The 12967-nt window shown below is 44.4% G+C and overlaps 1 protein-coding gene across 1 annotated transcript; it reads left to right on the top strand.

The window, feature by feature from the left end:
* The first annotated feature begins 8 nt into the window (after window positions 1-8).
* On the top strand, window positions 9-8117 carry MRM3 (mitochondrial rRNA methyltransferase 3). The gene is made up of 4 exons (XM_029612093.1): window positions 9-395; window positions 2141-2385; window positions 2862-3029; window positions 3274-8117. Exons 1-4 carry the CDS (start codon window positions 118-120, stop codon window positions 3828-3830), a joined length of 1248 nt encoding a protein of 415 aa, XP_029467953.1. The 5' UTR covers window positions 9-117; the 3' UTR covers window positions 3831-8117.
* The last annotated feature ends 4850 nt before the right edge of the window (window positions 8118-12967 follow it).

The raw sequence follows: 12967 nt of genomic DNA, 5'->3' as shown, positions 1-12967 counted from the left end.
GGCCAGAAAGTAGGACGCGACAGTGGCTTGGATTGGTTGTAAACGTCATTCCTAAGCGCTGATCAGAAGGCGGTATGCAATGGTGGCCCGGCCCCTAACGCTACTACCCAGGGCGCGATGGCGGTTTTGTGGTGTGGTGTGCTTTCACGAGGATACCTGGACCGCGGGATCTGGGCCGTATCGATCACCGTCCGACGGCATATGCAGGCCCTACGGAGGAGACCTGTCCAGGTGTTATATCCTGGGGCGGAGGAACGCCGGCCGGGACCGAGTGGCGCAGACCCCAAGTGGCGGGTTTACAGCCCCAGGACCCAGGCGGGCGGGGAGGAGCAGGCCGGCCCCCTCCCGCAGGGCCTGCGCTATGACAAGGCCATGGCCGGAGACCGGCGGCTAGCGTAAGAAAGGCTTTGTGCATGCTGCTTCTTCCATGTTCGCAGCGCTGTACATGGGCAGGCTGTAGTAGACCCTGCGCCTAAGGGCTGATAAATCTAGGAGAGGACACCAGCAAAGGGACTAAAGTAAGGAGGGAATAAGCTCACGTGGAGGAAGCATCCCTTACTCTCCGCATTGCTGTCGGTATCATCCAATGCTGATTTTTTTTTTCTTTTTAACAAACTCCACTGCACGCGACTTTGTGAATCAATTCGACTTGAAAGAGAAAAGGACAGATTCTGCCTGTCTTGCTAATTCTGGCTCAGATGCTAATGTTAGTAAGCTGCGAAACTGTTAGAACATGAACCATTCTGCATTAACAGAAAAGGGATCTTAATTTTCATTTTAGAGCTAGCTATATTCAGCAGTCACATGGCCCCAATTAATATTGTAATGCACTTTGAGGTATCAAGTGAAAGGCTTGAACAAATGAGAATACACACAACATAAATGTTTATCTTAGATGAATTCTATTAATTTGGTTTTTTATTGAATTTTCATTATCATATAATGACAACAACATTTAAGGAAAACAAAAAAAATAGCATGAAATACAGACGGATTAATATATATCTCCAATCTAAATAATACAGAAAATTAAATTAAGTCAAATATTACTGGAGTAATATTACTTCCGACTCTACAAATCAAGAAATAGACATATATTTATTTATAAGAATAAATGGAGAACCATATAAAAGCGGTTCATAAGAAAAGAAAAATTTTAGGAATTGGCAGTTTCATCTAGTACAGCAATTTACTTTTCCTTCCATGCCCTAGATCCACATGAAGACATTAAGAATGTGAGTCCAGGTATAGACGCAGCTGTTGAGGATCCGAAAAAATATATCTATCATTCTGATGTATAATAAGACATCTAGAGGGAAATCGCAAGAAATATTTAGCTCCTCGAGAGAGCACTTCATTTTTCATCTGAAGAAATAACTTCCTTTTTTCCTATGTCCTTTTAGTAATGTCAGGAAACACTCTCACCTGAGAGCCGTAAAAAAGAAATTGATGTTTTCTAAAGGATAATCTCAATATATTTTCTTTATCAGAAATCTGAAGGAAAGTCACAAACAGAGTTGCTCTCGCTTCAATTTTAGCTTCATAGGATTTCTCCAGGAAATCTGTAAGGTTGTCAAATACAGTATTATCCCGGTCTTCTTGCTGTTTTATGACTTCTTTCCCAGGAAGATAGTAAATTTTTGAAATTTCTGGTATAGCATTTTCAGACAGTCCCAATATGTTAATGAAATAACTTTTAAGGAGATCTTTCGCATTTGCCCATTTTGTTTTAGGAAAATAAAGAAATCTTAAATTATTTCTCCTTACTTCATTTTCTAAAAAGTCCATCCTGTTGTTAAGCATAATTTCTGATTTGATAAAGTTAGTTTGAACCTCTTTAATTTCCTTAGTCTCTGTTTCTGCATTTTTTAAAGCTTTTTCAACTGTCTGTACTCTTTTTTCCAAATTTTGAGTTTTATCCAATGAATTCTATTTAATTCAGATATTGTTGGTATATACAAACATTACCATAAACTGCAACTGGATGAAAACATCTTAACCCACAGAGTTTTCATGCAGTGCTTCATAAATATAAAATAAGTTATTTTTACTGTTTGCTAAGTTAGTAATTTGGTTGAACTTGAAAAATGAAACTGAATGTAACAAAATAGCACAGGTCTTTTTTTTTTTTTTTTTAAAGGAAAGTGGTTACAATTGCAAAGTCGCGGAAATTTCGGGAACAGCATGGAAAGGTTCTGCTGGAAGGTCGGAGGTTGATTTGTGATGCTCTGGAAGCAGGAGCTGTGCTGCAGACTCTGTTTTTCAATACCGTGGAGCGGTTGAATGAGCTCCCAGCAGCAAAGCTGAAGGGAGTGAATCTGGTTAAAGTAAAGTTTGAAGATATACGGATGTGGACCGACCTTGTAACACCTCAAGGAGTAATAGGTAAGATGAAGCACACTGGATATAAAAGTAAATGATTGTTTCCCTAAGCTTTGGGCTCTTATCATCAGAATAGGAATTGTGGTGAGAATATATCACAAAGATCTAGGGTAAACTTTTGCTACTAGTTCTTGCTGCAAAGGGGCAGGCCTGGGTTTAGGCACAGGCAACATAAGCAACTGCCTAGGGTGCCAAGTTTTGAAGGCACCAAATATCCAGACCATAGAGGAACCTGCTCCTGCTTGCCTTAGGGCCACGTGCCAGCACAGCATTAAAGGGGCATTGCTGTGACACTCTGCATATGGGTGCCAAAATCTTAAATCTGGTCCTGAAAGGGTGCTTTCAATCTGAAGAAATGCAAACAAAAGATTGAAAATGTTATATTTTTCAATTTAAAATACATTAATTTTTTTCTCATCAGGTTTATCCACTTATAGAAAACATCAGCTGTCTATAATTATCTTGGTTTGTTTCCCCAGGAATCTTTTCCAGACCTGATCACACTAAAATAAATTATCCAGTAGTTCAGCAGAGAAATTCACTGCCGCTGTCTCTTATCTGTGACAATATCCGTGATCCTGGCAACCTGGGGACTATTCTAAGATCAGCAGCTGGGGCAGGCTGCAGCAAAGTCCTGCTTACAAAAGGTAGGGCACAGTTACTCAAGATTTAAACAGGCAGCAACAGGGATTTTTTTTTCTTTTTCCCTTCCTAAATGGACTTTAATTAGTGAACCAGTATTATTTTCCAAGATGTAGGCTGTGTTTATGCAACCCCTGTGGGGGACAGTCCCTCATCATGGACCTCATGGTTGGTTGAAGATACAAGTTGGAAATGTGGTAGGGACATGTAATAATAAATTATGTAGTTCTTCTTTTTCTTCATTTCTAGGTTGTGTTGATGCTTGGGAGCCAAAAGTGATTCGGGCTGGGATGGGAGCTCACTTCCGCATACCAGTCATCTCCAGTCTGGAGTGGGAAGTTGTTCCCAATTACATCTCAGCTGATACCAAGATCTGTGTGGCTGACAACTCCAACTTACCCATCACACAGACTGCAGAATGTGTGTCAGAGAAAGCCAGTGACTATGGCTGGGTTTCTTGTCATCCGCAGAGGAAAGGTCCCCTGCACTTGGAAAATGACTCTTCCAGTGATGACGAGGAGAGTGATGAGGAAGAAACTGAGAGTTCATGCAAGATCTCACTTCCAGAACTGTATGTGCAGAATTATTTTGAGCCTTGGGCTCAGGCTCCAACTGCTATTGTGATAGGAGGAGAGACGCATGGGCTGAGCATAGAGTCTCTGCAGCTGGCTGAAAGCAGTGGAGGGTCAAGACTTTTGATTCCTATTGTACCAGGAGTGGACAGCTTAAACTCAGCCATGGCAGCAAGTATCTTATTGTTTGAAGGAAAAAGACAATTGGAATTTCAGGAGAAACGAGAGAGCTGAAATCAGAAAAATTTAGCATGGCTTTGCACTGCAAATTCCAAGAGATATGTGCTGTCCTAGTGCAGTGAGAGAGCAGGGCAGAAATAAAGCCGGCTCTACAGCTTAGGAATGTATTACATTTAGGCAGCTTTTTTTTTTTTTTTTTTTACCTGGTAGCTTCCTTTTTCTTTGGGCCTCCTCAGTCGGAAGCAGAACTGGGACCCTACCAACATTTGAGCCTTCATTTGTAACTCTCCAGGGATTTTTATTGCATATTTTATATCCCTTCCCTTTACTTTTAATCCATTCTTTACAATAGCAGGCCTCGGCCAGGGACCAACATTTTTTCCAGAACCCTGCAATTGCGGATTTTAAGTCAATTCAGTAAATAATGTCATGGTCATTAACAAGGGCTAGAACTCTTGCTCCCCTCGCAGGGACATTAAGCGCTGCCTCTCTGGCAGCCCTAAGCTCAACTTGGGGATGCACTTGTAGGTATCTTAAAAGGAAGTGTTAAACCTGAATGACACAAACATATCTTCCATTTTATAGTTTCCCATTTTGATTATTCTCTAATGCCTCATTTGACAAGAGCCTTGCAGCCTTGTTATATATCCCCAATGATGGAATGGGGATCTAAAGTCAGCCAGAGACAGCAGGTGTGAATCTCTGCCCTAGCTCTAGAGAGCTTTTAAGTCCTGAATAGTGGTAGTGCAGAAAGCGAAGGCTTAGGATGTGAATGACTGACTAGAGCCAGGAATGAGGATGAACACACAAGTTCCGCTAGCTGGCTACTAACGGTGTGAATGATTCTTTCTGTCTGAGCAGAACCAAATGCAAAACTCCTACAGAATGAAATCTGGAACATAGATTGGTGGGGGGGGGGGGTTAAATCACCATCGGAGCCTCAGAGGACAGCATGAGCACCGCCTGAAATGAAGTCAAGCACTGAGTTAGGAAACTTAGTAAAACACAGGACATTGAACTAAAGAAGCTACACCAGACTTAAGTTAAAAAAAAAAAACAATACAAGACACCTCCCTTTTAATATGAAATCATTAAAGTCACGTCTTGATCCATTGTGGGATTTTAGTTTGCCTTTTGCGCAGCAGTGTTGTAGCGCTGGCTTAATGTAGTTCTAGCTTGCATTGCCTTTTCTTTTGATCAAATTTAGGGCTTCTGACTTTAGGCTTTAACTGATAAACCCCAATATAACACCCCCAATGCAAAAAAAAAAAAGTGTTTATTATATAAATACTGGAAAAACACCACTTCCATAACACACTCTCACCACTTCTTTGCTTACCCTGGAACCTCCACTTTTTGTGTATTTTCCATGCTAATGATTCTTCAGCTGCACAAATGTGTGTTTGATTCAACTGGAATAGATACCTGCGCCACAAAAACAGATTTTTGGCACCCCCAAAAAGCTCTACTTAGCTGGAAAATAAACATCCGAAATCAGAAGCCATAGAATTAATATATATTTATTTAACAAGTATCTTTTTTTTTTTTTTTTTTTAAAGAAAAAATGTAGCATCTTTTAATGTAGTAAAACCCCTGCTATTAAAAATCTAAGGCCCTTGCTCTACTTTAGATGGGCCTCAAATTTTTATTACAAATAGGTCCATTGTACAGGAGAATTAAGTAGCCACCGGCAAATCTTGAGCTAATTTTCAGACACTAGGTGGCACTGCTGCTTTAAAATACAGTTGTCTGAAAAAAGAGTCCTGGTGCCACGTCTCACCTTCAAGAAATTCACTAACATCAAAAATATTCAATTAATTTCTCCAATTAACTCAAAAAGCAAGCTACAGAGATGGAAAAAAGGGTCTGGCTAGAAATTTCCATGATCTGATTAAGATGTACAATGCTAGTGCTCATGGGTTAAAATGGGTAATAAATCACTAACAATAATAATAGGTCTGGAGAAGATTATGGTGTGCAGCTGGAGCATAATCTTATAGAGGTTTTTAACAGACACTAGTCATGGTCAGTGACTTCACGAGCCCACACTGAACCAATTTGCTGTAAACCTTTTTGAGACTCCCCCCAAGCAGGTCTGCAGAAATCACTGTTGGTGGCCCCTAACTAACCTCATTAAATAGATTAAAAAGTTCTCCAGTATAAACAGTGTCTGCTGCAGACCAGGAGCTGCCACAGACTGCTTCTGTAGTTGAACAAATCTAAACTCTGAGATGCCATACTACAAGCAATAAAACTAAGAAGGTACCAAAGCTAAACCAATATGTAGTCCCTCTGGAGATCAGCAAGAACAACTGTAAGAAATGCAATGACCTTAGAACTCAAAAAGAAAAAAATACTGCAGGTCTGGATGCAGTGCACAGTTCAAGCCTCATATCCAAGTGAACCCTAGGGTATGAGGTTCATCTATGACTGGGGTGCCCAACACAGGTCCTCGAGAGCCGCAAATAGGGCAGGATATCCAGAATGAAAATGCAGGAGACAGGTTTGCACATACTCCCTCCATTATATTCAAAGCTGTCTCATGCATATTCATTGTGGATATCCTGAAAATCTGGTCTGTTTGTGGCACTGAAGGACCGGAGTTGGCCACCTCTGTAATAAACTGTGTATTAAACTTCATTTCCTTAACCTGGTGGTTATCAACCCTGGCCTTATGATAGACCTAGCCAGTGAAGTTTTCAGGATATCCACAATGAATATGCATGAGAGAGTTTTGCAAGCCCTTCCTCCATTGTATGAACATTTCTTATGCATATTCATTGTAGATATCCTGAAAACCCAGCCTCTTATTCCTTGTACATACCCGGATCAGTCCAGACTTCTGGTTTTTGCCTCCCTTGCAGCAGATGGAGACAGAGAAAGTTTTGACACTGCTACTTTACCACATTTACAGTATTTCTCTGTCTCCAGCAGATGGAAGATGGATGCAAACTTGCAGTTCTGCAACTGAGAGTTTTTTTTCTTTTGAGCCTTCTGGGTTTTTTTGAGGTGGGCGGGCCAAGGGGTTGGTGATCCTTGTGAGTGCTCAACCTGTGTGGCCATGGGGTATAAACCTGGTGGTCCAGATCCCTCTTCTTTACTAGGCGGCTGCAGGCTTCAGGTACGTTTTTCTGTCTGGGACAGCCTATGCTTTTTTGTAGGATTCTGTCTCGGGGTAGTTTTCAGTAAAGTTTAAAAAAAGAAAAAAAGGAGCAGTTTTCTGCTCTGCTGGCTGAGTGACTCCCCCCATAGCTTTTAAAGCAGAAGTTTTATTTTCTCTGGGGACTTTTATCTTTCAGCGACTCTCTCCTCAGCTTTAAGCAGCAGCTTTTTTTTCCCTCCCTTTTAGTCGCTGAGTGTTTAGTGATGGGCCACGGGTCGGGCTCCATGCGGTTGCGGCTCAGCAGACCCTGTCTTTGTGCCTTGTGTTCTGAGGGTGGGGAGGGCCTGTCCAACCGTCTGTCTGGCGTGAAACAGCATCGGGGGGCCTCTGCTACCGCCCCACATTGCATCGGGGTGCTGAATCCTTCCAGATCAGCGTGGGAACGGCGGCCATTTTGGATTTGCATTCGGCCGTTACCGTGCTGCCGGGGGGTGGGGGATGCTCCTCCATGTTTGTCGCCGGCCCGTTCTCTCTCAGGCCATGATCGGGGGGGACTCTGAGACGTTAGTAAATCTTAACTGCCACTTTCTAGTTCCTTGCCTGCAAAGGCTGGAACTGTGAGGCCCTTTTCTGCTGACTTTGTGCTGCTGCATGAGGCTTACCTGGCCAAACAGCAGGCAGCTTTTGCAGCCAGGGAGCCGTGGTCCTTTACAGCCCGGGGGGGGGTGGATATTAGACCCAAAACCGGTTCGCTCTGGGTGAAAGGTCACTCTGGGGCAGGTGACTCCGTTGAGTCTGTCGAGCTCCCATAGAGGCGGAGGAGTCTCAGGGTCAGGATGTTCCGGCGGATCAGATCATTCCGGTGGCCGGAGATGCGGATCCAGGGGATGGTAGGGTGGTCCCGGTCCCCGAAGGTTGTACGTCTTTTTAGGAAGGAAGAGCTTGAAGCCTTGCTGCCGCTGGCCTTCCAGGTTCTTGGGGTTAAGATCCCACAGGAGGACTCTGATTTGGATGGGGCGGATCTGGTCCTTGATGGGATGCGGGGTCCCTCCACGGCCTTCCTGTATCACAAGTCTGTGCAGAAAATGGTAGAAGCAGAATGGGGTGCTCCCGATTCCAGTTTAAAGGTGGGAAGGGCAATGGCAAGGTTTCATCCGTTACCCAACAACAGGATGTTAGTCCTCACGAAACCTGCCCACCACCCCGCTGAGTTGGGTTCGCCTATGTTTTGTTTTTATTTTTCGCTCGTACTTTTCTGCTATGAAATGAGACTGAAGGGGGATCCCGTGTGGCCACAGGGTTGGTGGCATGCTGGGCATGCTCAGTGTGCCAGTCAAACTTCTAGAAACTTTGACAAAAGTGTTCCGTGATTGGGCTCCATCCGATGATGTCACCCATCTGTGAGGACTAACATCCTGCTGTCCTGGGAGAACACCTGTTATAGGTAAGCAACTCTGCTTTCCTCCCTGGCCGCTTGTGGGAAAGTTTTTGTGTTGCATAGGAAAGCATCAGGGAGAAGTAGTCTTGGTGGTACCGGAGTGGCCATGCCATCTGTGGTTTGCGGATCTGGTCAACTTGGTGGTGGACGGACCGATTGTCTTCTGCATTAGGGACCCATATTTTCTGACTAGGCTGCTCGCTTTTGTCTAGCGGCATGGCTTTTGAAAGGCGTCGGTTGAGATGTAGGGGTTATCCAGAAGCGGTTATTACTATGTTGCAAGCCAGGAGAAAGTCCACTAATATTTCCTATGTACGTGTATGAAACGTTTTTGAGTCCTGGTGCTTCACCAAAGGTGTTCATCCTCTCAGGTCATCAGTCTGACATTTTGTCTTTTCTACAAGAAGGTTTCACCAAAGGCTTGTTTCAGCTCACTTAAAGTGCAAGCAGTAGCTCTAGGTTGTCTTCGTGGCAAGATAGATTGTTCCTCTATTTCAGCAAATCCAGACAGCATTCGGTTCCTTAGGATGCAAATTCTTTGTCCCCCTATGTTTCAAAGTGTTTGTCCGCCTTGGTATCTTAATCTATCCTCAGGGGGCTATAGAAGGCTCCTTTTGAACCTCTCCAGAGAGTGACGTTGAAGGACTTAACTGTCAAGGTTGTTTTTCTGGTGGCCATATGTTCAGCTAGGAGAGTTTGAGTTGCAGGCTTTGTCTTGTCGTGATCCATTTCTTCAGATTTCAAATTCAGGAGTCTCGTCGAGGACAGTGGGCATTCCATGTGAATCAGACAGTAGAGCTTCCAGCCTTTCCCACGGTGGACGTGTCCGTTCCGCATGCAAGAGAGCTCAAATTGTTGGATGTGAGTAGAGCTTTATTGAGGTACCTCAAGGTAACGAATGATTTCAGGAGGTCAGATCACCCTTTTGTTCTGTGGAGCGGTCCGAAGAGGGGCTTTCAGGTTTCTAAGGCTACTATTGCCCGTTGGCTTAAGGAGGCTATTGGTTCCACTTACATTATTCAAGGTCGTCCGGTCCCGGAGGAACTGTGTGCTCATTCTACGCGTTCTCAGGCACAACTTGTTTCTCCATAGATTTGCAGGGCAGCAACTTGGAAGTCGCTACATGCTTTTGCTAGACACTATCATCTGGATGTGGGACACACGGTCTCCCCATCTTTTGGCGAAAGTGTTCTACGAGCAGAACTCTCCTGGTCCCACCCTGAGTAGGGAGCTTTGGTACATCCCGGGAGTCTGGACTGATCTGAGTATGTACGGGGAAAGGAAAATTGGTTCTTACCTGCTAATTTTTGTTCATGTAGTACTATGGATCAGTCCAGAACCCGCCCAGTCTAGTAAGGGGGAGAGTCGTCCACTCTTTCAGTTTTTATAGCAGAGTATATTTTCATTTTTTGAAAGTTGGCAAGTTTTTCAAAGTTGTCATTGGCTTGGCTATAGATTAATACTGAGGAACTGCAGGTGGCACATGTGGTTAAGTAGCAGTGTCCGTAAAACTTTCGCTTTCTCCATCTGCTGGAAGGGAGGCAAAACCCAGGGGCCTGCACTGATCCGTGGTACTACAGGAAGGAAAATTAGCAGGTAGGGACCAGTTTTCCTTTGGCTCTTGAGGACCAGAGTTGGCCACCTATGACTACGCCACTCATCACGGGCCCAACATTCTCAGAACCTTATTCCTAACCCCACTGTCCCATCTAGGACCTGAGTCAGTGCTTTTTTTTTTCCCCCCCCCCCCCATTGTTCTGCTGGCCAGTGGCTCCTGTTTGCCTTTTATACAAGTGGGATCTTTTATAGTGCTGAGCCTCTTCTGTAAGGCTCTCACTGATCCTGTGCTGCTTGCAATAATGGAATGAAGAACTTCTCTGTACCCGCACGTCTGCCACTTGTTAAGCGAGGGAGTTCTTTCCTCTCTTGACATGAGCTTCTGGGGCTGGAGACGACAAGGAGGTGAATTGCTCATATTCAACCTGGCATTTTCTGGGGTCTACTATAGCTGAAGGGTAGCAGGCAGTACTATGCTCTCCCTGCAGAAACTAGTTGCTGTTAAAATGCAACCGGAAGGAAGCCAGGCAAGGACTGCCGTGTGGTAAAATTAGCCTTAATTATATGAGCCTGCTGTGGGCGAGAGGCAGCACATTGCTGCTAGAGCATTCCACCAGCTGCTTTTCTCTTTGAGCATCCACTTCTTAAACATGCAGACCTCAAAAAGCAGATTATGTAAAACCCTTTTGGTTTTACTTGATCCCGTGAGGTCTGCTAAAGGTCACTCACTGGCAGTGATTGAGTGCAGGGCCCAGTGCTGTAATCCTGAGCGCACCTGTTGGGTCCATGTTCAGTGTTGTATCTTGCCACAAAAGTAAATTTTAAATGGGCCTTGCATGGGCTGCGTGCATTTTACAACGGGCCCGGCCACAAGTGTAAACCACGGTACGCGCCGAAGGGCTGGGCAGGCTGGGACAGTGCCATTTGACACTGTCCCGGGGAAGCACGTGCCGGCAGCTGGCCGGTGTGCAGAGATTACTTCTGCTCCAGAGGAGCAGTAAGTACCAAAATAAAAAGTTGGGGGATAGGAAGGTTAGGTAAGGAACTGGGAAAAAGGCCAATCGCATTACCACACGTAATTGGGAAAATTCCCCCTGCGTGAGTCGCAGGCTGCCCACACAGATTTTAAAATCTGGTGCACGCAGCCATCGGGGTTTTATAACATGCGCGTGCATGATATAAAATCGGTGCATCCGTGTGCATGCACGTGCACTGCTTTTAAAATCAACCCCTATGGGAGGTGTTGCTGCAGAGTTTTTATTCCCCTACATCAGTGGTCTCCAAACCTGTCCTGGGGGCCCACCATGAGAGAAAATTTGCATGTAATGGAGGCAGTGCATGCACATTTTCTGTCATGCATATTCAATGTGGCTATCCTGAAAACCCGACTGGCTGGTGGGCCCCCAGGACAGGGTTGGGGACCACTGCCCTACATGGTTTCTTTTAGTAGTGAAGTGGTAAATGAAGAATTGCATTAAAACAATATAACAGTAGTATCACATTTCATGATTGAGGGGGCTGGCCTATGCAGTTTCATAGTATAGTTGATTACCTAAAGTATCTCATCTTTTATGATTATTATTTTTTTTTAATTATAAACCACCTAAAAATTCTTTAGATGGTATACAATTTTTTTTTTATAATAAATACACTTTAGTAACAGATGGGAATAAAAGCACGATGACTGAGTTCTGAAAGAGATAATGTGTACATGGTATCCGCACTGGCAGAATGCTGCTCTCAAGCCTTCCCATCCCTAATCAGACATTTGCATGCCTCTTCCAGCAGCTGCTTCTAATTTTGGGCTGCACAGTGCCTGTACTCTCGCGAGCAAAAGTGTAGTGGGGTGATGGAATGAGAGTGAGGGGAGTTGCACAATTTTCCTAGGAGCCCTAAATGCACTGCAGGCTTTGGGAAATATGCCACTGTGGGCAAAGTGCAGTGTTACAAGAGAATTCTACCCCTGCCTGCAGAGGATCTGATTGTGGCAGGCTGGGTCCTAGGTTTTCTTTTCGCTTCCAAATCAACCATGCAGCCCCCTGTAACGCACAGCAGTGGATCAGATGTAAATTCTACCATAAACGCCTTCTAAACACTAGAGTCCTTTATTTAAAACATCCAAATTCCAATTGCTATTAACATTCCTGCCACATAAAGAGGGTATAGAAGCAAACTACTACTGTGGCTGTTTTATGGTGTTTGGCATGAGAGCTTGATATTTAATAGGGATAAAATATTTCAAGTAAACTAAGCTGAGGCCATACAACCACTCTATAAACCAAGTCAAAGACCATCAAACCCATACATTATACAAATTTCAGATGGCAAGAGGAGGTTGCAATTTTAAGTGGTTATAATGTTAAGACTCCTTTGAAAAGCAAACAAGTCATTGCAGCACACATCTTAAGCTGGAAACCCAGGGTAACTGCAACAGATGACAGAGACTGGGGCGAAGGGGCTTGACTGTTCGCAGAGGATGGAAAAGGGAGAAAACAGACCAGTGGTCAGAGAGCAGTAGGGCAGCTGCATCAGGCTGGGTGGGAGTGGAATGACAGGGGCAGGTTGATGGGGTTGGAATGGGAGTTTGCGCATCTGCCTGGGATGGTGGTGAACTGAAGAGAAAGACTTGGATCAGGTCTGAGATATTACAAGCATGCAAGCTTTTGCAGGTGGCAGTCAGGATGCATTCTTAGCACTGTGCACCAGAGCCGCATGGTCTTTCTCTGCCATCACCTACAATGTTACTAAATTTGTGACTGCCATGGTTTTAAGAAGCTGGTCTGTCTGAGACTGCAGTTCCAGCTCCAAATATGTAAATACAATAAAGGAAGAAAAAGGTTTGTGTGTTCCAGTGGCGTGCCAGAAAAAAGTAATTCCAGAGCCTGTGATTCACTGCTGATCAGGAAGGCAATTTATCAAGGGGGCTGACACAACTGAGAAGGAAGAAATCTCACCCCCCACCCACCAGAATACGTCAGGCAACAAAGCCTAGCAGTGAGGAGAAAAAAAAACAAAGGGGAGAAAGCAACCAGGCTTGCTCAGGGTCCTAAGTGAGTTATTGACCTTCCCTGCTTATGGAGTCAAGCAGCAATC

This window comes from Rhinatrema bivittatum, chromosome 8 (assembly GCF_901001135.1).
Source record: "Rhinatrema bivittatum chromosome 8, aRhiBiv1.1, whole genome shotgun sequence".
Taxonomy (NCBI): Eukaryota; Metazoa; Chordata; class Amphibia; order Gymnophiona; family Rhinatrematidae; genus Rhinatrema; species Rhinatrema bivittatum.
This window is presented reverse-complemented; position numbering and strand designations above follow the sequence as displayed.

What these genes read in the sequence shown, in the direction of transcription:
- MRM3 (XM_029612093.1), top strand. Translation starts at nt 118, where the DNA reads ATGGCGGTTTTGTGGTGTGGTGTGCTTTCACGAGGATACCTGGACCGC. An exon ending in GCCGGAGACCGGCGGCTAGC is followed by an intron (nt 396 to 2,140) that starts GTAAGAAAGGCT and finishes TTTTTTTTAAAG; the next exon opens with GAAAGTGGTTACAATTGCAA. An exon ending in AACACCTCAAGGAGTAATAG is followed by an intron (nt 2,386 to 2,861) that starts GTAAGATGAAGC and finishes TTGTTTCCCCAG; the next exon opens with GAATCTTTTCCAGACCTGAT.